The sequence below is a fragment of the Salvelinus alpinus genome, chromosome 24 (assembly GCF_045679555.1).
Source record: "Salvelinus alpinus chromosome 24, SLU_Salpinus.1, whole genome shotgun sequence".
Classification (NCBI taxonomy): domain Eukaryota; kingdom Metazoa; phylum Chordata; class Actinopteri; order Salmoniformes; family Salmonidae; genus Salvelinus; species Salvelinus alpinus.
Window position 1 is genome coordinate 1,413,645 of NC_092109.1, and position 20,136 is coordinate 1,433,780.

Below are 20,136 nucleotides of genomic sequence, written 5' to 3' on the forward strand. Positions count from 1 at the left end.
ATTTTTGGTTTTGTGGTGACCTAACATAATCGTTTGTAGTGCTTTCGCTGAAAAGCCTATTTGAAATCGGACACTTTGGTGGGATTAACAACAAGATTACCTTTAAAATGATATAAGACACATGTATGTTTGAGGAATTTTAATTATGAGATTTCTGGTTTTTGAATTTGGCGCCCTGCACTTTCACTGGCTGTTGTCATATTGGTCCCGATATCGGGACTGCAGCCATAAGAAGTTGCTGTTTGAAAAGACTGCCTGAAATTTCTGCCTGTTTTGGAGGGATGGAGTTTTAGCCTGCTTGGTGACATCACCAAGCAGTTCATAGACCAATAAGAAAGAGGGTCCCATACCTCTCTACCAATAACAACTAGTTTTCAGTTTCCCCCTCCCGACTCAGACCACTCTCAGACAGCCCTAGCAAAGTTCTTGCTTGAGCAATTGCACTTTGCTAAAAAGCAATTTTGTTTATTTTTGACCATTTAAATTGTTTTCAATCACAGTAAGGTACTGTACTTCATTGTTACACAGAAATTATTTAATATTGAGATAAAAATGGCTGCATTGGACATTTTATAGGCTACCCTAATAACTGGAAAAAGTATCTTTGCAAGTAAACAACTTGAGTTATAAAAACAAATCTCCATCAAAGTAATCTATAAATCAAGGGTAATAAACATGTTATTAAAACATGTCTCCAACCGATCAAACTCTACAGCCTGGTCTCATAGACTAAACATAACATAGTAAATGTAAATCTGGAACAATCAAATGAGTATGAATAGTTACGTTTGTTATGATTACTTAAAGACAGAAGGTTACTTAAGGCAAAATCAAAAGGATGATGGTTTGTCGGGGTGGATGGGTAGGTGTATAATGCAAACATCTAGCAGCCCAAAGTTTGCATATTCAAATCTCCTCAAAAACAACTTCAACATCTTAGCTAAATAGCAACTACTTCCTACTTTTTAGCTACTTTGCAACTACTTCGCATGTTAGCTAACCCTTCCCCTAACCCTCTAACCTAACTCCTAACATTAACTTTAACCCTAACTCCTAGCCTAGCTAATGTTAGTCAGCCAGCTAAAGTTAGCCACCTAGCCAACGTTAGCAACATCAAATTGAAATTTGTAACATATTGTACATTTTGCAAATTCGTAAAGTATTATACAAATGGTGGTCTCAAATGAATACATAACATGCGAAACCTAACATATCATACTAAATGGAGTGTCTCGGATTTACGTACAGAATAATATGAAATTCTCTGAGACCAGGTTGAACTCTAGTGGTCTGTTAGCCTAGAGACTACATTAGCACACGCTTAAGGAATTCTAAAAGAGAAGGTTCACAAGGCGCTTGAGGACATGGATGCAGCTGTCAAGGGGTTAAATCACGTGGGCGCCTGTGAATTTATCACTTAGGCCCATAAAAACATGTAATTTGAAGAAAGAGAACAAAGAAATGAGGGAGTATAAAATCCCCCTGCGAGACACTTCTCCGTCATTCATTTCTTCTGCCCTTGCTATCCCCCAAAGTGTGCTCCAGCCCAGTCAAACTGCGAGTCTGCTCCGAATCAAAAGATGATGCTGCTTCCTTGGGTTTACTGTAGCGTCTTGGCATATCACCTCTTGCTCTGCATTCATTCTATGCCAGTACTGGAGGGGAGAGCCAGCAACAGGTATAAAGCAGTGGCGGTGAGTGAATTACGATATAAATGCAGATGATATGGAATTCTTTACATTTTGCAGAGCAGTCGCGTTTTATGAGTCGATATTATGGAGTCTGTATGTGGGTCCAAAATCACTCTCTGTGTGTGTTTTGAGAGGGAGAGAGAGAAAAGGAGAGGGAGAGAGAGCACATGCATAAATGTGCACAATGCAAGCACCATTTTCTTGTGAAGGTCTTTAGTAAATCAGTAACTTTGTTGTGCAATTTACAGGTATTCATGGCAAATTATTTTTATTCAAATTATTTGCAGCTATAGGCTACATGTCAATCAACTGGTACTGAAATACGCTAGTATGCAAAGGCCATGCATGTGCTCTTAAAACATGGGTTTCTTACACTGCTTGATTTAGATACAGGTGTGTGTGTGTGTGGGAAGCTGAGGGTGACCTTGGTGGAATTTTGACAGAGATTGTATGCCAATGTATGAATAATTAAGGATGCAACCTATTTTCCCAGTGATTTGTAACAGACCATTAGTGACACACTAATGACATGGTAACAAACTGGGTCAAGCCTTTACACCTTGATAGCCCTCAATATTTTCAATTGGTGGACAGACATGACAAAGGAGAAGCCCTAGACACAATACTTGCCTCTCAGATTTCACATTGGAGCTGGGCTTTGTGTACAGTTAATGACAGCATGAAGTGGCCCTTCGCTGAGAGAGAGATAACATAAGGACTCTTGAGTTATTTATACAGAAGGAGTGTGGGAGTGGTTTGGAATGCTTCAGGCCAATCAGGTGGAAAAATACTTAGGTCTGAACTCTGAAGATAAATGCTTTTCTTATTCCATTTAATGCTTGGCTATTGTAGGAGGTGACTATGTACACTGAGTTTACAAAATATTAGGAACACTCTTTCCTGCTCTTTCCATGACATAGACTGACCAGGTGAATCCAGGTGAAAGCTATGATCCCTTATTGATGTCACTTGTTAAATGCACTTCAATCAGTGTAGATGAATGGGAGGTGACAGGTTAAAGAAGGATTTTTAAGCATCTCCATTTAAGAGACAATGGAGACATGGATTGTGTATGTGTGCCATTCAGAGGGTGAATGGGCAAGACAAAATATTTAAGTGCCTTTGAACAGGGTATGGCAATAGGTACCAGGCACACCGGTTTGAGTGTGTCAAGAACTAAAACGCTGCTGGGATTTTCAAGCTCAACAGTTTCCCGTGTATCAAGAATGGTCCACCACCCAAAGGACATCCAGTCAACTTCACACAACTGTGGGAAGCATTGGAGTCATCATGGGCCAGCATCCTTATAGAATGTTTCTGACACCTTGTAGAATCTATGTTCTGACAAATTGAGGCTGTTCTGAGGGAAAAAGGGGGTGCAACTCAATATTAGGAAGGTGTTCCTAATGTTTTGTACACTCAGTGTATGTGACAAGATTGCGCTACTAAGCGCAAGATTTAGATTGCGCTACTAAGCGCAAGATTTTTCACCCAATGATAGACAGAGAGCTGTTTCCTGTAGAAAAAAGTGGTATGTGGGGGAGAAGTCGAACCTGAATAGAACACTGCTACTCATGGGGCAAGAGTTAAGAGTGTCTCAGCATGAGCCCAACATGAGGGTAGGCCTCCAGCAGTATGACATGATTTATGTTGTAGCCAATTGGAGATAACAAGTCACTTCTCCTATTTCTTACATGCTGGCCAGACCGCACGCACGCGTGTTGATTTTGTCCACCCACACAAGATGCGATTAGGACACGCAGGTTGAAATATCGCAACAAACTCCGAACCAACCAAATATTAATTTGGGGACAGGTCAAAAAGCATTAACCATTTATGGCAATTTAGCTAGCTAGCTTGCTGTTGCTAGCTAATTTGTCCTGGGATATAAACATTGGGTTGTTATTTTACCTGAAATGCACAAGCTCCTCTACTCGACAATGAATCCACAGATAAAAGGATAAACCGAGTTTGTTTCTAGTAATCTTTCCTCCTTCAGGCTTCTTCTTCTTCTTTCGACTTAATATGACGGTTGGCAACCAACGGTATCAACGGTATTACCACTACCGGTTGGAGTCTGGACCTCAGTTCATCTTTCAATCACCTACGTGGGTATATGCTCCTAATAGCCAATGAGGAGATGCGAGAGGCGAGTTCTATTTTAGCGCCTGGATATGCAGACGTGTGCGAGCAGTGTGGGTGCAATTATTGAATAACATGTATGCGTACATTTATTACATTTATACAACGCTTGCGCACGCGACGTGAGCAGTGTGGTCAAATCCCCCCCCCCAAAATGTTATAACATTTGATTTGTCACACAGCAGATGTTATTGCGGGTGTAGCAAAATGCTTGTTTCTAGCTCTAACACTGCAGTAATATCTAACAGTAATATCGAACAATTTCACAACAATACACACAAATCTAAAGTAAAGGAATGGAATTAAGAATATATAAATATTGGGCGAGCAATGTCAGAGTTAGATACAGTAGAATACTGTATACTCCTTTGTTTTGTTGACGTTGGGTGAGAGGTTATTTTCCTGGCACCACACTTCCAGGGCCCTCACCTCCTCCCTGTAGGCTGTCTCGTCATTGTTGGTAATCAGGCTGAGAATTCGTAGGCGATCGAATAAACCCCCACTTCATTCCATTCTGCTAGCAAACGTACAATCTTTGGAGAATAAAATTGACTTTCAAAACTGTAATATCTTATGCTTCAAGGAGTCGTGGCCGAACGACGACACTATCAACATACAGCTGGCTGGTTATACGCTGTACCTGCAGGATAGAACAGCGGCGTCTAGTAAGACAAGGGGCGGCGGACTATGTATTTTTGTAAATAACAACTGGTGCACGATATCTAAGGAAGACTCGAGCTATTGCTCTCCTGAGGTAGAGTATCTCATGATAAGCTGTAGACAACACTATCTACCTAGAGAGTTTTCCTCCGTATTTTTTGTAGCTGTTTTACATACCACCACAGTCAGAGGCTGGTCTAAGACAGCATTGAATGAGCTGTATTCCGCCATAAGCAAACAAGAAAACGCTCACACAGAGGCGGCGCTCCCAGTAGCCAGGGACTATAATGCAGGGAAACTTGAATCCGTGTTACTAAATTTCTATCAGCGTGTTAAATGTGCAACCAGAGGGAAAAAAACTCTGGACCACCTTTACTTCACATACAGAGACGCATACAAAGCTCTCCCTCACCCTCCATTTGGCAAATCTGACCATAATTCTATCCTCCTGATTCCTGTGTACAAGCAAAGATTAAAGCCGGAAGCACCAGTGACTAGATCAATAAAAAAGTGGTCGGATGAAGCAGATATTAAGCTAGAGGACTGTTTTGCTAGCACAGACTGAAATATGTTCCGGGATTCTTCCGATGGCATTGAGGAGTACACCACATCAGTCATTGGCCACATCAATAAGTGCATCGATGACGTCGTCCCCACAGTGACCGCTGCCGCTTTCAAGGAGCGGGACTCTAACCCGGAAGCTTATAAGAAATCCCGCTATGCCCTCCAACAAACCATCAAACAGACAAAGCATCAATACAGGACTAAGATTGAATCGTACTACATCGGCTCTGACGCTCGTCGGATGTGGCAGGGCTTGCAAACCATTACAGACTACAAAGGGAAGCACAGCTGAGAGCTGCCCAGTGACACGAGCATACCAGACGAGGTAAACTACTTCTATGCTCGCTTCGAGGCAAATAACACTGAAACATTCATGAGAGCACCAGCTGTTCCGGACGACTGTGTGATCACGCTATCCGCAGCACTTCCGTTGCTCCTGAAAGCCAAATTAATAGAGATCCTGGTCATGGTGCTACAGTATGTTGTTACATAATCAAATTGAGGACAATCAGCAATCTGATGTATACTTATGGCTTATTGTATCCTGGATTCACACCTTTCCAGTACTCCTCACATTGGAATACAAAAGAAGCCATCCACCCATGATGGGCTATTAGCAGGACAATAGACTCTTGCCAAGAAGGAGAGTAGGAAAGGAGCATAAAAAAATACTGCACAGTAGCCTAATAAACATATGCATTTTGAAATGGTAAAAAAAAAAGATATATTCAATAACATATTTCTACCACGGTAGATGCTGTGTTTTTGATTGACGGTCAATATTAAAAACAGTCAAGTGCATTCTCTCCATCGCCCACATGCACTTTAAACATTTGGATAATTAAGCATTTAAAGGCTGACATTGGTTGATTTTAATACTTCTGACAGCCACAATTCTAACTCCATCCATAACTTTTGGACTTTTCTTCAGGGATCAAGGTAAGACCCAGATGCAGACTGTCGAAGTAACAAAGTTAATTGTGGCAACAGGGGCAGGCAAAGATAGGTCAAGGCAGGCAGGGGTCGAAAATCTAGTGTAAGGTACGGACGGCAGTCGAACACAGGGCCGGGGACAGGCAGAGTCCAGTAATCCAGAGGTGGAGCAAAGGTACAGGACGGCAGGCAGGCTCAGGGTCAGACAGAGAGGTCAGGCGGGGGGGTACAGGGTCAGAACAGGCAAAGGTCAAAAACCAGGAGGACGAGGAAAGAGAGGCTGGGAAACGAAAGGAGCTGACAGGAAAAACGCTGGTTAGCTTGAACGAACAAGACGAACTGGCAACAAACAGACAAAACACAGGTATAAATACACAGGGGAAAATAGGGAGGTTTGGGCGACACCTGGAGGGGGGTGGAGACAAGCACAAGGACAGGTGACACAGATCAGGGCGTGACACTTTTAAACATTCCCAGAAGGCATGGATTATTATAACCTACATCAGGACTAAAACCTATGGGTTTAACCTTCTGAATTAATGATTATATTGAAGACAGAAGCCGCCTTTTAATGAGTTCCAAGAGCCGATCTGTTATCCAATGATTACTATTATTAACCCTGCATTATAATTATATAAAAGCCCTTTAGATATTCTCTGTAAGGTTTCACATTTCTAAATCAATATCACAGACCAGATTTGCCCTAACAAAAAATCCCCCTTAGATATTAATTTTGTATCCTCCAATCCTCTAAATTGAAATAGATCTACGTGTATATTTTATTGATCTGTATTTTCATTTAGAAGCCGACCTCGAGTTCAGAGAGCCGTGTCATACCAATTATTATTATTATTATTATTTTTTTTAAATCGAATTCAATAATATATTTGTTCCACTGTAAATACTGTGTTTTTATTTACAGTAGTGATGGACAGCTGGAGGCATTTTGAAAACATGTTGTTTTCAAACACTTGTTTTTCACAAGGGCTATCAGCAGGACAATAGACACGATGTGGTCCCAAAAACACCTCTCTGACATAGGGTCCAGCATATCTCTTGATAATGTCATTGAATGTCTCGCCAGATTTGATCCATGCCTGGGCCTGCAGCACGCAAAGTTCTTTGTTTGTCAGACGAATCATTGGGTCAAAACTACAGAACAGTACAAAACAAGAGAACACACATGGTTAATGTTCTGGGGGATTAAAAAATATATATACATATGTATATAAAATGGCTTACAGAGTCAAACTCTTTCCATAACTCAAGTTTCTTCAACTGTCTTCTGACTGTGATTAGAGCGATGTTGAGCCGTGATGCTAGTAGATTCCAGATGGTCTTTGCCGATTGCTCATCATCTTCAACCATCAGCGAGTCGATGGCTTGAATAGTCTCGCTTGAAATGGAATACAATGTAAAAATGAGCAGCATAAAGTAAAGACTTAAAGTAAAGCATTATTTTTAGCATTATTAGGCCTACTTTACAGTATTGTAGCCTACTGTACCTGTTCATTTTCCTGGGCTTCGCGTTCGGCGTAACACAGGCGAATAGCACTGTCCGTGACCATAATCCCAAAAGTCTAACAGTATTTTACCGACATGTTTAATTATTCAAGGCTCCTTTCTCTTCTCTGTGCTGGAGTTCTTTTAAGAATACAAAATAAGCCATCCACCCTTGATGGGCTATCAGCAGGACAATAGACTCTTACCGAGTCTGTCACGTCTGCTCCCGCTCTTCCCTCCCCCTGGCGCTTGAGGGCGCCAGGTTGCCCTGCATCACGCACTCCTGCCGTCCATCACGCACACCTGCCTTCCCTCGTCACACGCATCAGCGTTATTAGACTCACCTGGACTCACTTATCACCTGTTCATTTCCTCCCCTATATTTGTCAGTTCCCCAGCTCTGTTCACCGCTGCTGCATTGTGATGTTTTTGTCTTTAGTATTAGTTTGCTGATGCTGTTCCTGTCTCATTCCATGTCCGTCTTTATTAAATGTTTTACTCCCCGTACCTGCTTCGTCTCTCCAGCATCAACTCATGTGAGAGTCCACCAAATGCATTGTTTTCTAACCACATCTGGATGGATTCATGTCATCGAATGACAGAAACATTGGAATAAAGTAGGCTAATGATGGCAACAAATTGTTGCTTACTGGAACACCCAAAGTCGTCAAATTGTTATAATAGGATGTGTACTAACCTGCTTGTGGTCAACTATTTCAGCACCGTTTCGCGCTGCTCCGAGACAAGCATGGGCACTAGTCTTGATAAATCAATGAGATTTTTATTTTATTTTCATTTTCTCCGTTTGGGTATTGGTTAGCCTACAATTAGGGTGTGTAAATGTTGGGATTATTTTGCTCTTCACTCGCAGTCACTTAGTAGCCTACTCCCACCGGAGTAGTCACGTTGTACATCGCCATATTTTCCGGAAACCCTGAGGGTTTAGTTTTTCTTGGAATAGAAACACCATAATATTAATCAAATTAAGTAAGCTAAATTTAAAATCAATCCCATATTCTATGTTCTTAAAAAAAAGGTTTTACATTTTCTAGTACAGCCAATATTAAAAACAGTCAAATGCTTCTCAAAGATGCCCTCTGGTGGTCAAACTAGCACTAACTAGCATTAATGGCAACAATGGCTTACACTTAAATAACGTGCCATAGAATTCTGCAGCAGCCCGCAAGCTGTGCTGCAGTACTATGCACAAGTTAAAGGAAGAACCACTGTAATGGTGCAACACATTTATCCAAACAGGTGTCTGGACAGGGTTGATCTTTAGGCATGGAGGTTTACATACGTTGTCTTTTTATAGTAATGTAATGTTGTATTGTAAATAACCTTTGACATCGTTATCTTGTGACGTTGATGTTGTCTCCTCTATTTTAATGCTATGCTAGCTTCCACCTCAACTCTGCCTGAGAAATACCAGTTTGCGTTCTTCTCCACTGCGCATGTTTGGGAATGGCTCAACTCATGCTCTTTCTTTTATTCCGGATGATTTGTAATAGTGGAAGTGGCCTTGCTCATGCTTACAGAAAGCTGTGTGCCTTTACGCATCAGTTTGGACATCTTCCACACCAGTGGAGGGTGGTGGGAGGAGCTATATGAGGATGGGCTCATTGTAATGGCTGGAATGGAATACCTGGAACGGTATCAAACATATGGTGTTACGAATCCCTTTGGCCCGGCAGTCTAGGGGGGATGGTAACGAGACCCGTAACATAACTCATGCAAAGTATAATAGTGAAAACGTAACAGTAAGAACAAAAAACCACAGACAACTAAATTACCGTCAAACACTCATGGTTTATTTGTAAACACACGGGGAGCGGGTATTCCTACGGGTAGTGTATGCCCATGGGCAACTTGTCTTGGTACCCCATTTCCCACTATCAAACAAACATTCAAACACCATAACAAAACCAATACTCACAGGATAATGGACAAAGTGAAATGTAGTTGCAAACACAAGAGATCTACAGAGAGATTGCATGACAGAGAGATTGAGCTCCTGAGAGAATAACTGAATGGGTTTTTAAACCAAGGGAAAGGGGTTGTGTTTGGGTAATAGAAACAGGAGGAGGTGTGTCTTCTGATTGGGGAATGATGATTGCCACCTGTGAGGGGAGAAGGAGAGAAAAGAAATACACACACAGGATACACACACACAGGATACCTGTATCCGTAACATATGGAAACCACATGTATGACTCTGTTCCATTTATTCCATTCCAGGTATTATAATGAGCCTGTCCTCCTATAGATCCTCCCACCAGCCTGTACTGTTCCACACTTTATTCGTAGTGATTTGTCTGAAAATGCTCAAAATATTTTATTATATAATAAAAATCGAAAAGGATTGCATTATATTCAAGGGATCAGATTCTTATTTAGTAGGCCAATAGGCCTAAACAGTTTTGCCAAAGGAACAAAAATGCGACATGCTGGGAGAACGAGAGTGTTTGGTTTCGTATAAATCCTCGATCAGTTATATTCCAGAAACTGAGTCTCTTTCATTCATTGAGGGTTGATAGACCGATATACTAGCATTACAGGATTTAAACTTAACTACAAATGTATTGGGGATGCATGGGAAGAACTATGATTGAGTCTCAGCAGAAGAGCGTGTATGGTAAGGTATAATGTGTAGGCCTAATTTTCAACTGTACTTTCATTATTATTATAAAAAAAATGTTTTACTTCCAACAATAATACCAATATTACACAGGGACATTCCTGTGTAGACAATGAAAAAATGCAAAATAATAAAACACCAGGCAAGTCATTCATTTGTAAACTTGGAAAAGCGGGAACAACATAACACAACAAAGCATTATTTTATAAGTCCAAGTAAAGGAAGTGGATTTACTTAGTATTTATTTTTTTTAAAAAAAATTTCACCTTTATTTAACCAGGTAGGCTAGTTGAGAACAAGTTCTCATTTGCAACTGCGACCTGGCCAAGATAAAGCATAGCAGTGTGAACAGACAACAACACAGAGTTACACATGGAGTAAACAATAAACAAGTCAATAACATGGTAGAAAAAAAGAGAATCTATATACAATGTGTGCAAAAGGCATGAGGAGGTAGGCAATAAATCGAATAATTACAATTTAGCAGATTAACACTGGAGTGATAAATCATCAGATGATCATGTGCAAGTAGAGATACTGGTGTGCAAAAGAGCAGAAAAGTAAATAAATAAAAGCAGTATGGGGGTGAGGTAGGTAAATTGGGTGGGCTATATACCGATGGACTATGTACAGCTGCAGCGATCGGTTAGCTGCTCAGATAGCAGATGTTTAAAGTTGTTGAGGGAGATAAAAGTCTCCAACTTCAGAGATTTTTGCAATTCGTTCCAGTCGCAGGCAGCAGAGAACTGGAAGGAAAGGCGGCCAAATTAGGTTTTGGCTTTAGGGATGATCAGTGAGATACACCTGCTGGAGCGCGTGCTACGGGTGGGTGTAGCCATCGTGACCAGTGAACTGAGATAAGGCGGCACTTTACCTAGCATAGCCTTGTAGATGACCTGGAGCCAGTGGGTCTGACGACGAACATGTAGCGAGGGCCAGCCGACTAGGGCATACAGGTCGCAGTGGTGGGTCGTATAAGGTGCTTTAGTAACAAAACGGATGGCACTGTGATAAACTGCATCCAGTTTGCTGAGTAGAGTATTGGAAGCTATTTTGAAGATGACATCGCCAAAGTCGAGGATCGGTAGGACAGTCAGTTTTACTAGGGTAAGTTTGGCGGCGTGAGTGAAGGAGGCTTTGTTGCGAAATAGAAAGCCGACTCTAGATTTGATTTTGGATTGGAGATGTTTGATATGAGTCTGGAAGGAGAGTTTGCAGTCTAGCCAGACACCTAGGTACTTATAGATGTCCACATATTCTAGGTCGTAACCGTCCAGGGTGGTGATGCTAGTCGGGCGTGCGGGTGCAGGCAGCGAACGGTTGAAAAGCATGCATTTGGTTTTCCTAGCGTTTAAGAGCAGTTGGAGGCCACGGAAGGAGTGTTGTATGGCATTGAAGCTCGTTTGGAGGTTAGATAGCACAGTGTCCAAGGAAGGGCCAGAAGTATACAGAATGGTGTCGTCTGCGTAGAGGTGGATCAGGGAATCGCTCGCAGCAAGAGCAACATCATTGATATATACAGAGAAAAGAGTCGGCCCGAGAATTGAACCCTGTGGTACCCCCATAGAGACTGCCAGAGGACCGGACAACATGCCCTCCGATTCGACACACTGAACTCTGTCTGCAAAGTAGTTGGTGAACCAGGCAAGGCAGTCATTAGAAAAACCGAGGCTACTGAGTCTGCCGATAAGAATATGGTGAGTCGAAAGCCTTGGCCAGGTCGATGAAGACGGCTGCATAGTACTGTCTTTTATCGATGGCGGTTATGATATCGTTTAGTACCTTGAGCGTGGCTGAGGTGCACCCGTGACCGGCTCGGAAACCGGATTGCACAGCGGAGAAGGTACGGTGGGATTCAAGATGGTCAGTGATCTGTTTGTTGACTTGGCTTTCGAAGACCTTAGATAGGCAGGGCAGGATGGATATAACAGTTTGGGTCCAGGGTGTCTCCCCCTTTGAAGAGGGGGATGACCGCGGCAGCTTTCCAATCCTTGGGGATCTCAGATGATACGAAGGAGAGGTTGAACAGGCTGGTAATAGCGGGTGCGACAATGGCGGCGGACAGTTTCAGAAATAGGGGGTCCAGATTGTCAAGCCCAGCTGATTTGTATGGGTCCAGGTTTTGCGGCTCTTTCAGAACATCTGCTATCTGGATTTGGGTAAAGGAGAAGCTGGGGAGGCTTGGGCGAGTAGCAGCGGGGGGTGCGGAGCTGTTGGCCAAGGTTGGAGTCGCCAGGAGGAAGGCATGGCCAGCCTTTGAGAAATGCTTGTTGAAGTTTTCGATTATCACGGATTTATCGTTGGTGACCGTGTTACCTAGCCTCAGTGCAGTGGGCAGCTGGGAGGAGGTGCTCTTGTTCTCCATGGACTTTACAGTATCCCAGAACTTTTTGGAGTTAGAGCTACAGGATGCAAATTTCTGCTTGAAAAAGCTGGCCTTTGCTTTCCTGACTGACTGCGTGTATTGGTTCCTGACTTCCCTGAACAGTTGCATATCGCGGGGACTCTTCGATGCTATTGCAGTTCGCCACAGGATGTTTTTGTGCTGGTCGAGGGCAGTCAGGTCTGGAGTGAACCAAGGGCTATATCTGTTCTTAGTTCTGCGTTTTTTGAACGGAGCATGCTTGTCTAAGATGGTGAGGAAGTAACTTTTAAAGAATGACCAGGCATCCTCAACTGACGGGATGAGGTCAATATCCTTCCAGGGTACCCGGGCCAGGTCGATTAGAAAGGCCTGCTCGCAGAAGTGTTTTAGGGAGCGTTTGACAGTGATGAGGGGTGGTCGTTTGACCGCGGACCCGTAGCGGATACAGGCAATGAGGCAGTGACCGCTGAGATCTTGATTGAAGACAGCAGAGGTGTATTTGGAGGGCAAGTTGGTCAGGATAATGTCTATTAGGGTGCCCATGTTTACGGATTTAGGGTTGTACCTGGTGGGTTCCTTGATGATTTGTGTGAGATTGAGGGCATCTAGCTTAGATTGTAGGACTGCCGGGGTGTTAAGCATATCCCAGTTTAGGTCACCTAACAGAACAAACTCTGAAGCTAGATGGGGGGGCGATCAATTCACAGATGGTGTCCAGGGCACAGCTGGGAGCTGAGGGGGGTCGGTAGCAGGTGGCAACAGTGAGAGACTTATTTCTGGAGAGATTAATTTTTAAAATTAGAAGTTCGAACTGTTTGGGCATAGACCTGGAAAGTATGACAGAACTTTGCAGGCTATCTCTGCAGTAGATTGCAACTCCTCCCCCTTTGGCAGTTCTATCTTGACGGAAAGTGTTATAGTTGGGTATGGAAATCTCCGAATTTTTGGTGGCCTTCCTAAGCCAGGATTCAAACACGGCAAGGACATCAGGGTTGGCAGAGTGTGCTAAAGCGGTGAGTAAGACAAACTTAGGGAGGAGGCTTCTGATGTTGACATGCATGAGACCAAAGCTTTTTCGATCACAGAAGTCAACAAATGAGGGTGCCTGGGGACATGCAGGGCCTGGGTTTACCTCCACATCACCCGAGGAACAGAGGAGTAGTAGGATGAGGGTGCGGCTAAAGGCTACCAAAACTGGTCGTCTAGAGCGTTGGGGACAAGGAATAAAAGGAGCAGATTTATGGGCGTGGTAGAATAGATTCTGGGCATAATGTGCAGACAGGGGTATGGTGGGGCACGGGTACAGCGGAGGCAAGCCCAGGCACTGGGTGATGATAAGAGAGGTTGTATCTCTGGACATGCTGGTCACAATGGGTGAGGTCACCGCATGTGTGGGAGGTGGGACAAAGGAGGTATCAGAGGTACGGGGAGTGGAACTACGGGCTCCATTGCAAACCAAAACAATGATAACTAGCCTGAACAACAGTATACAAGGCATATTGATATTTGAGAGAGACATACAGTAAGGCATAAAGTAATTGCAGGTCTTGATTGGGAGAGCTAGCTAAAACAACAGGTGAGATAACAGCAGCTAGTCAGCTAACACAGCAACAGCAGGTAAAATGGCGATGACTAGGCAGAGAGGGTCGGATTAACTACACACAGAGCCTGAGTTAAAACACAGAGCCGACAGATAAAACACAAATAAACAGAATGGAGTACCGTGAATTAATGGACAGTCCAGCAGGCATCAGCTATGTAGCCAAGTGATCATAAGATTGATAGTGATCATACAAAATTGATACTCTTGTCAAGCCAAAGGCCTTTTGAAATGAATTTCCTATTCATTTTAATAACTCTATTCCAAATCACTATTTTATGGGTGTAAAAATTGTGCTTAAATATCATTTTCCAGAAAGAGAAAATAAAAATGCTGGTCAAAATTTCACAGGTAATTTTGGAGGGTCAAAATCACATTTCATTAGAAATTCAACTCCACCAAGTTAATTATACAGACTGTTAGGGATAGGATAACACATAGTAGGTAGAATTAGATAAACACAATTTCAACCATTTGATCTTAAAAATACCCACTAACAACTCAAAATCAATAGCCTGTAAACCTCCACCTTCCGGTTACTGGCCCAACACTCTGTCCACTAAGCTACCTGCCGCCCCACATCATAGTCGTTCACTAATTGAGATTTACAAATATGTTTTATTTCTCCAAATAAATCTAAATATATAATTATTTTACCCCTTTTTCTCCCCAATTGGTAGTTTCAGTCTTGTCCCATCGCTGTAACCCCCATATGGACTCAGGAGAAGCAAGTCGCACCAATGTGTCGGAAGAAATGCCATACAACTGCGATGCAGTGCCTTAGACTGCTGCGCCACTCAGGAGGCCAGAATGGACTTTTTTGATGTTATTAGAAGAAAGAAAAAGGGACTGACTTGGGTAAATTATTCTAGATAGACCATCAGTCTTGGACAAAAGAATACGACCGAAAATGGAGATATCACGTTGCATATCTTTAAGACGTTCCACTGTCTTAAAGAAACTCTCATGGAGTTAATTCTACTATCAATGTTTAAAGATTCTCTATCTGAAATGTTTTTAGTGATAACAATTCTTAAATATTTGGAGGTAGTGTTGATGGAGTCACAGCAATGAATTGTCATGAGAACATCTTTTGATTCTGTCAATAGCAAATGGAATAGCCACTCTATTCTTTAGGAAAAGGGCAGTATCATCAAAAAATACGGATCCCTTTTGAATTATCAGATTTGCTATGAAATACGGCTAATAAATCTATGGATAAAATAAATAAAAGAAGGGACATTTGACAACCCTGTCTAATTCCTCTAGCAAAAGAGAAACAAGAGGATGTTCCATTATTCATAGCCACCAAACTGCTAGTATCATTATACATCATCCTTATCAGTTTACAGAAAATCTCCCCTAACCAAAAGTAGAGATAGTTCTAAATAAAAAGTTGTGCTCTAAAGTGTCAAAACAATATAAAGCCATCTTCTATGAACTCACTAATCTAAAATATCTAATACCAATCGTATACGGTTATGAATACTCCTTCCTTTAATGAAGGCTGATTGAGTTTCACCGATTATATCATCAAGGCCTTTTTTCAGCCTATTAGCATAGACACGGGCTAGTCAGTTGCCAACAGCATGATTGGTCTCCAATTGCCCAAGTAAAGAGTTTGTCTTTGGTTTGGGTATAAGAACTATTAGTCCCTGTCTCAAAGGAGGTCAGAGAGCATTAGCAATACCCTCTTTGTAGACCCAAAGCAGTCACTCTCTAATATCAGGCCAAAAATGTTGATAGAATTCAGGAGTCAGGCCATCTGGTCCAGGAGATTTATCTATAGGCATTTGCTTAATGGGCTAGTAACTTTAAAAAACTCAGTAGTATCACAGAGTTTCTTAAACATTTCTTCTATAGGCTTAACAGAGTTATTAACTGAATCAAAAAAGGTCGCCTTCCAAGTCGCCTTCCAAAAGATGACTGATACAGTGTACTGTAGAAAGAATGTATATCCTTATTAATCATTTCAAGATCATCAGATATGTCATTAACATAAATGGATGAAATACTATTCCTAGTCTGCCTACTTGTCTCCAAATTAAAGAAATACAATGTATTTTTTCCCCTTTTTCAATCCATTTGGCCTTTGAGTGGATGAATGCACCATGTGCCTTATCGTTGTATATGTCATCCAGTTCACTTTGGTCTTTAGCAAGCTCTGTCATTTAAATCAAGTTTATTCCTCAGCCTGTTAATATCACCAATAATAGCCATCTGCTTGGAGAATATTTTTAAAGCTAGCATTTTACTAGTAGTGATGGCCTGACATCGAATTCTGAATTTAATCATTTCTCATTTGTTAGTAGCAGAATCGAGACAGGTCTCTCTGATAAGATCTTTAGACTGTAAACAAAAATACTAATTATTTAAAAGAAAATAGTTACATTTACAGTATGCTTTAGAACATTTGTCAGTATCAAAACAAAAAGAAAGAATGATGAAACAAGGTACTGAGGAAATACTACATTCACTGACAAGATTAGGAAGATACAATACCAACCAATAATCAATTCTAGATTTTAATTGTCTGTTGCTAGTTGTAGTGTTAAACCAAGAAAATTGTTTTGAAGCTGGATTCTGAGAATGCCAAATATTGGAAAGGGGCTACAAACGGGGCTAAGGTGACTGTCAATTAGTATAGTAGGTAGGGCTACTGTAACGGCAGCCTTCCTCCTCTTCACGAGAAGAGAAGGTGTAGCAGGGATCGGACCAACACGCAGCGTAGCCAGTGCTCAACATGTTTAATAAACGAAACTGTGAACACTTACAACAATACAAAAATAACAAACGTGGCAAACCGAAACAGTCCTCTCTGGTGAAACGAACACAAAGACAGGAAACAACCACCCACAAAATCCCAACACAAAACAAGCCACCTAAATATGATTCCCAATCAGAGACAACACAAAACACCTGCCTCTGATTGAGAACCATATTAGGCCAAACATAGAAACAGACAAACTAGACACACAACATAGAATGCCCACCCAGCTCACGTCCTGACCAACACTAAAACAAGTAAAAAACACACAAGAACTATGGTCAGAACGTGACAGCTACACTTAAGTTTTCATGCAAAGAAGAACATTGGAAGCGAGATTTGTGCTCCTTGCATGTCATGCACATATTTAAAGTCCACCCTACCCAGCAAACTGTCGTTAAAAAGACGTTGAAAAGACGAATATGCCCGACGGCAAATATACGTTCGGTTTTGGTTGAAAGTGAAAATTTAAAAGATGTATTTTTCATGTCGTTGAAAAGACGTCCGTCTACAGCCCGTTTCGGTTGAAAGGTGAAAATATGTATTTTTCAGGTTATTGTTTTAACGACTTGCAAAGAAACATATTTTCAATGTACTTGTAGCCTATACACATGGACGCAGTAACCCCAAAAAATTATCTGTAATTTTTTTTAATTAACAGTCACTACTCATTACATTACTCCAGTATTTGCACAACATTCAGTCAAAAAATACTGTCGAGTACAGTGATAAGACAAAATACATTTAAGTTCAAATTAATTTAAGGAATTATATTAATTGAATAATTATCCATCAAAATTATAATATATAATATATTTTGCTGCATTAGCAACGGCCCTGTGTGGAGGTGACGTGGAAACCACCACCCTCGGCTCTACCAGGAGCATGCTTGAGGTAGTCTGCCACAGCTCTCCGAATATCATGGTCAGTGGCCTTGCTGTTCCATTTCTTGACTGCAGCCGTAACACCAAAATAAACACAGTAAATTATAGAAAAGACTAATGGATATGGAGAATCTTACAGGTTCCCCACGGCACTTAAATCAGCATTCAGGGCTCAAACTACTGGTTTATTATCAACCAATGGTGGCTATTTTGTGTTGTTCAGTAAATGATAATTACATTTATTCAGAATAATTTAGAAGTGGATAAATGTGTTTTCTTTTCCATGTCTATCAAAGACAAAAATCTATTTCCAAGATAATTTTGGTTAAAGTTGTCCTTCTCAGGGGCTGACAATTGATTAGGGCTCAAACTTGCACACAGTGTAGAAAAGACGAGGGCTTGTTTGGATGGCGCAATTTGTTTCTTTCACTCCTCCCTAATAGACTAATAATCACATTCACTGGTAAACTCTGAACACTGTACCCTAATATATTTGTCAGTATGCGGAGATCGCAAGTAAAAAATGTAACTTGAAATGGGGGAATGTTTAGCCGACTGGTCGTTCAGGAGACATAGGCAATGTCAGACGTATGGAAGACATTTGACTTGAGCTCATAGAAAGAGGAAGTAGTGCTGTAGGCTATGGTACAGTGTAAACAACACAAAATACATTATAGGTGTACTAGAGAGTTGATCTGTACTAATGAAAAAATTATAAAGCCTTTACTATTATTATTTAGGCCATTGTATACTGTAGGCTATTTATTCAAGAGAATACTTGACTGCATTTAAATACATGACTAGTGGGTTGTGTGATGAAATTAAGTAATGATAAGGCCTAATTGGTAACAGGCCAGAAAGCTAAACAAAACCAGCCTAATGACATACTCGAGAGTCTGCTCTAACGAAGAAAAAAAAATGGTAAAGCATTTATTAGGGCTACAGCATAGCAAAACTAAAAAAACAGAATTTGAGAAAATGTCACGCTGGGCGGACCGTTATACATTTTATCAGGAATCAAGGTAAGACCTAGGTGCAGACTGTGTCGAAGTAACAATGTTTATTACAGCAACAGGGGCAAAGGTACAGGACGGCAGGCTCAGGGTCAGGTCAGGCAGAGGTTGGTAATCCAGAAGTGGGGCAAAGGTACAGGACGGCAGGCAGGCTCAGGATAGGCAGAGTGGTCAGGCGGGTGGGTACAGGGTCAGGACAGGCAACGGTCAAAAACCAGGAGAACGAGAAAAGAGAGACTGGCGAAAGCAGGAGCTGACACAAATGTTGGTTGACTTGACAAACAAGACGAACTGGCAACAGACAGAGAACACAGGTATAAATACACGGGATAATGGGGAAGATGAGCGACACCTGGAGGGGGGTGGAGACAATCACAAAGACAGGTGACACAGATCAGGGTGTGACATATTTAAGCATTTAGGGCTACAGCATAGCAAAATTTTAAAAAACTGAATTCGAGAAAATATCACGCTGGACGGACCGTTATATATTTTTTGAACTTGCAATAGGTTAAAAGGCCATTAAGGTCACATGATGACGTCATTCAAAATTGCCATGCTCCTAAAACCATTTTTCTCAAAAAGGGACCACACAAATTACCACCATGTAAATGAATAATTGGTTTAGAAGACAAAATAAGAATCTAGACTATTTCCGCTAGCGGAACCCCTCGACAACATTCCGCTGAAAAGGCAGCGCAGGATATTCAAAAATATTTTTAGAAATATGTAACTTTCACACATTAACAAGTCCAATACAGCAAATGAAAGATAAACGTCTTGTTAATCTACCCATTGTGTCTGATTTCAAAAAGGCTTTACAGCGAAAGCACAACATATCATATGATTATGTTAGTTCAGAGCCATGTCAAATAAACACAGCCATTTTTCCAGCCAAAGATAGAAGTCACAAAAAGCAGAAAGAGCTAAAATGAATCACTAACCTTTGATGATCTTCATCAGATGACACTCATAGGACATCATGTTACACAATACATGTATGTTTTGTTTGATAATGTGCATATTTATATCCAAAAATCTCAGTTTACATTGGCGCGTTACGTGCAGTAATGTTTTGATTCCAAAACATCCGGTGTTTTTGCAGATAGCCACAGAAATCCCAGAAATACTCATAATAAACATTGATAAAAGATACAAGTGTTATTCACAGAATTAATGATAGACTTCTCCTTAATGCAACCACTGTGTCAGATTTCAAAAAAACTTTACGGAAAAAGCATAATCTGAGTACGGCGCTTAGAGCCCAATCCAGCCAAAGAAATATCCGCCATGTTGGAGTCAACAGAAGTTAGAAATAACATAAATATTCACTTACCTTTGATGATCTTCATCAGAATGCACTCCCAGGAATCCCA

The 20,136-nt window shown here is 41.3% G+C and overlaps 1 protein-coding gene across 1 annotated transcript in view; it reads left to right on the forward strand.

Moving 5' to 3' along the window:
* The first annotated feature begins 1,399 nt into the window (after nucleotides 1–1,399).
* The window catches only part of LOC139551989 (stromelysin-3-like), a 59,132-nt gene continuing 40,395 nt past the window's right edge, over nucleotides 1,400–20,136 (forward strand). The window contains exon 1 of the mRNA XM_071363323.1: nucleotides 1,400–1,694. Within this exon, the coding sequence (XP_071219424.1) occupies nucleotides 1,581–1,694 (114 nt within the window). The 5' untranslated portion in view covers nucleotides 1,400–1,580. The remainder of the gene's footprint in view (nucleotides 1,695–20,136) is intronic.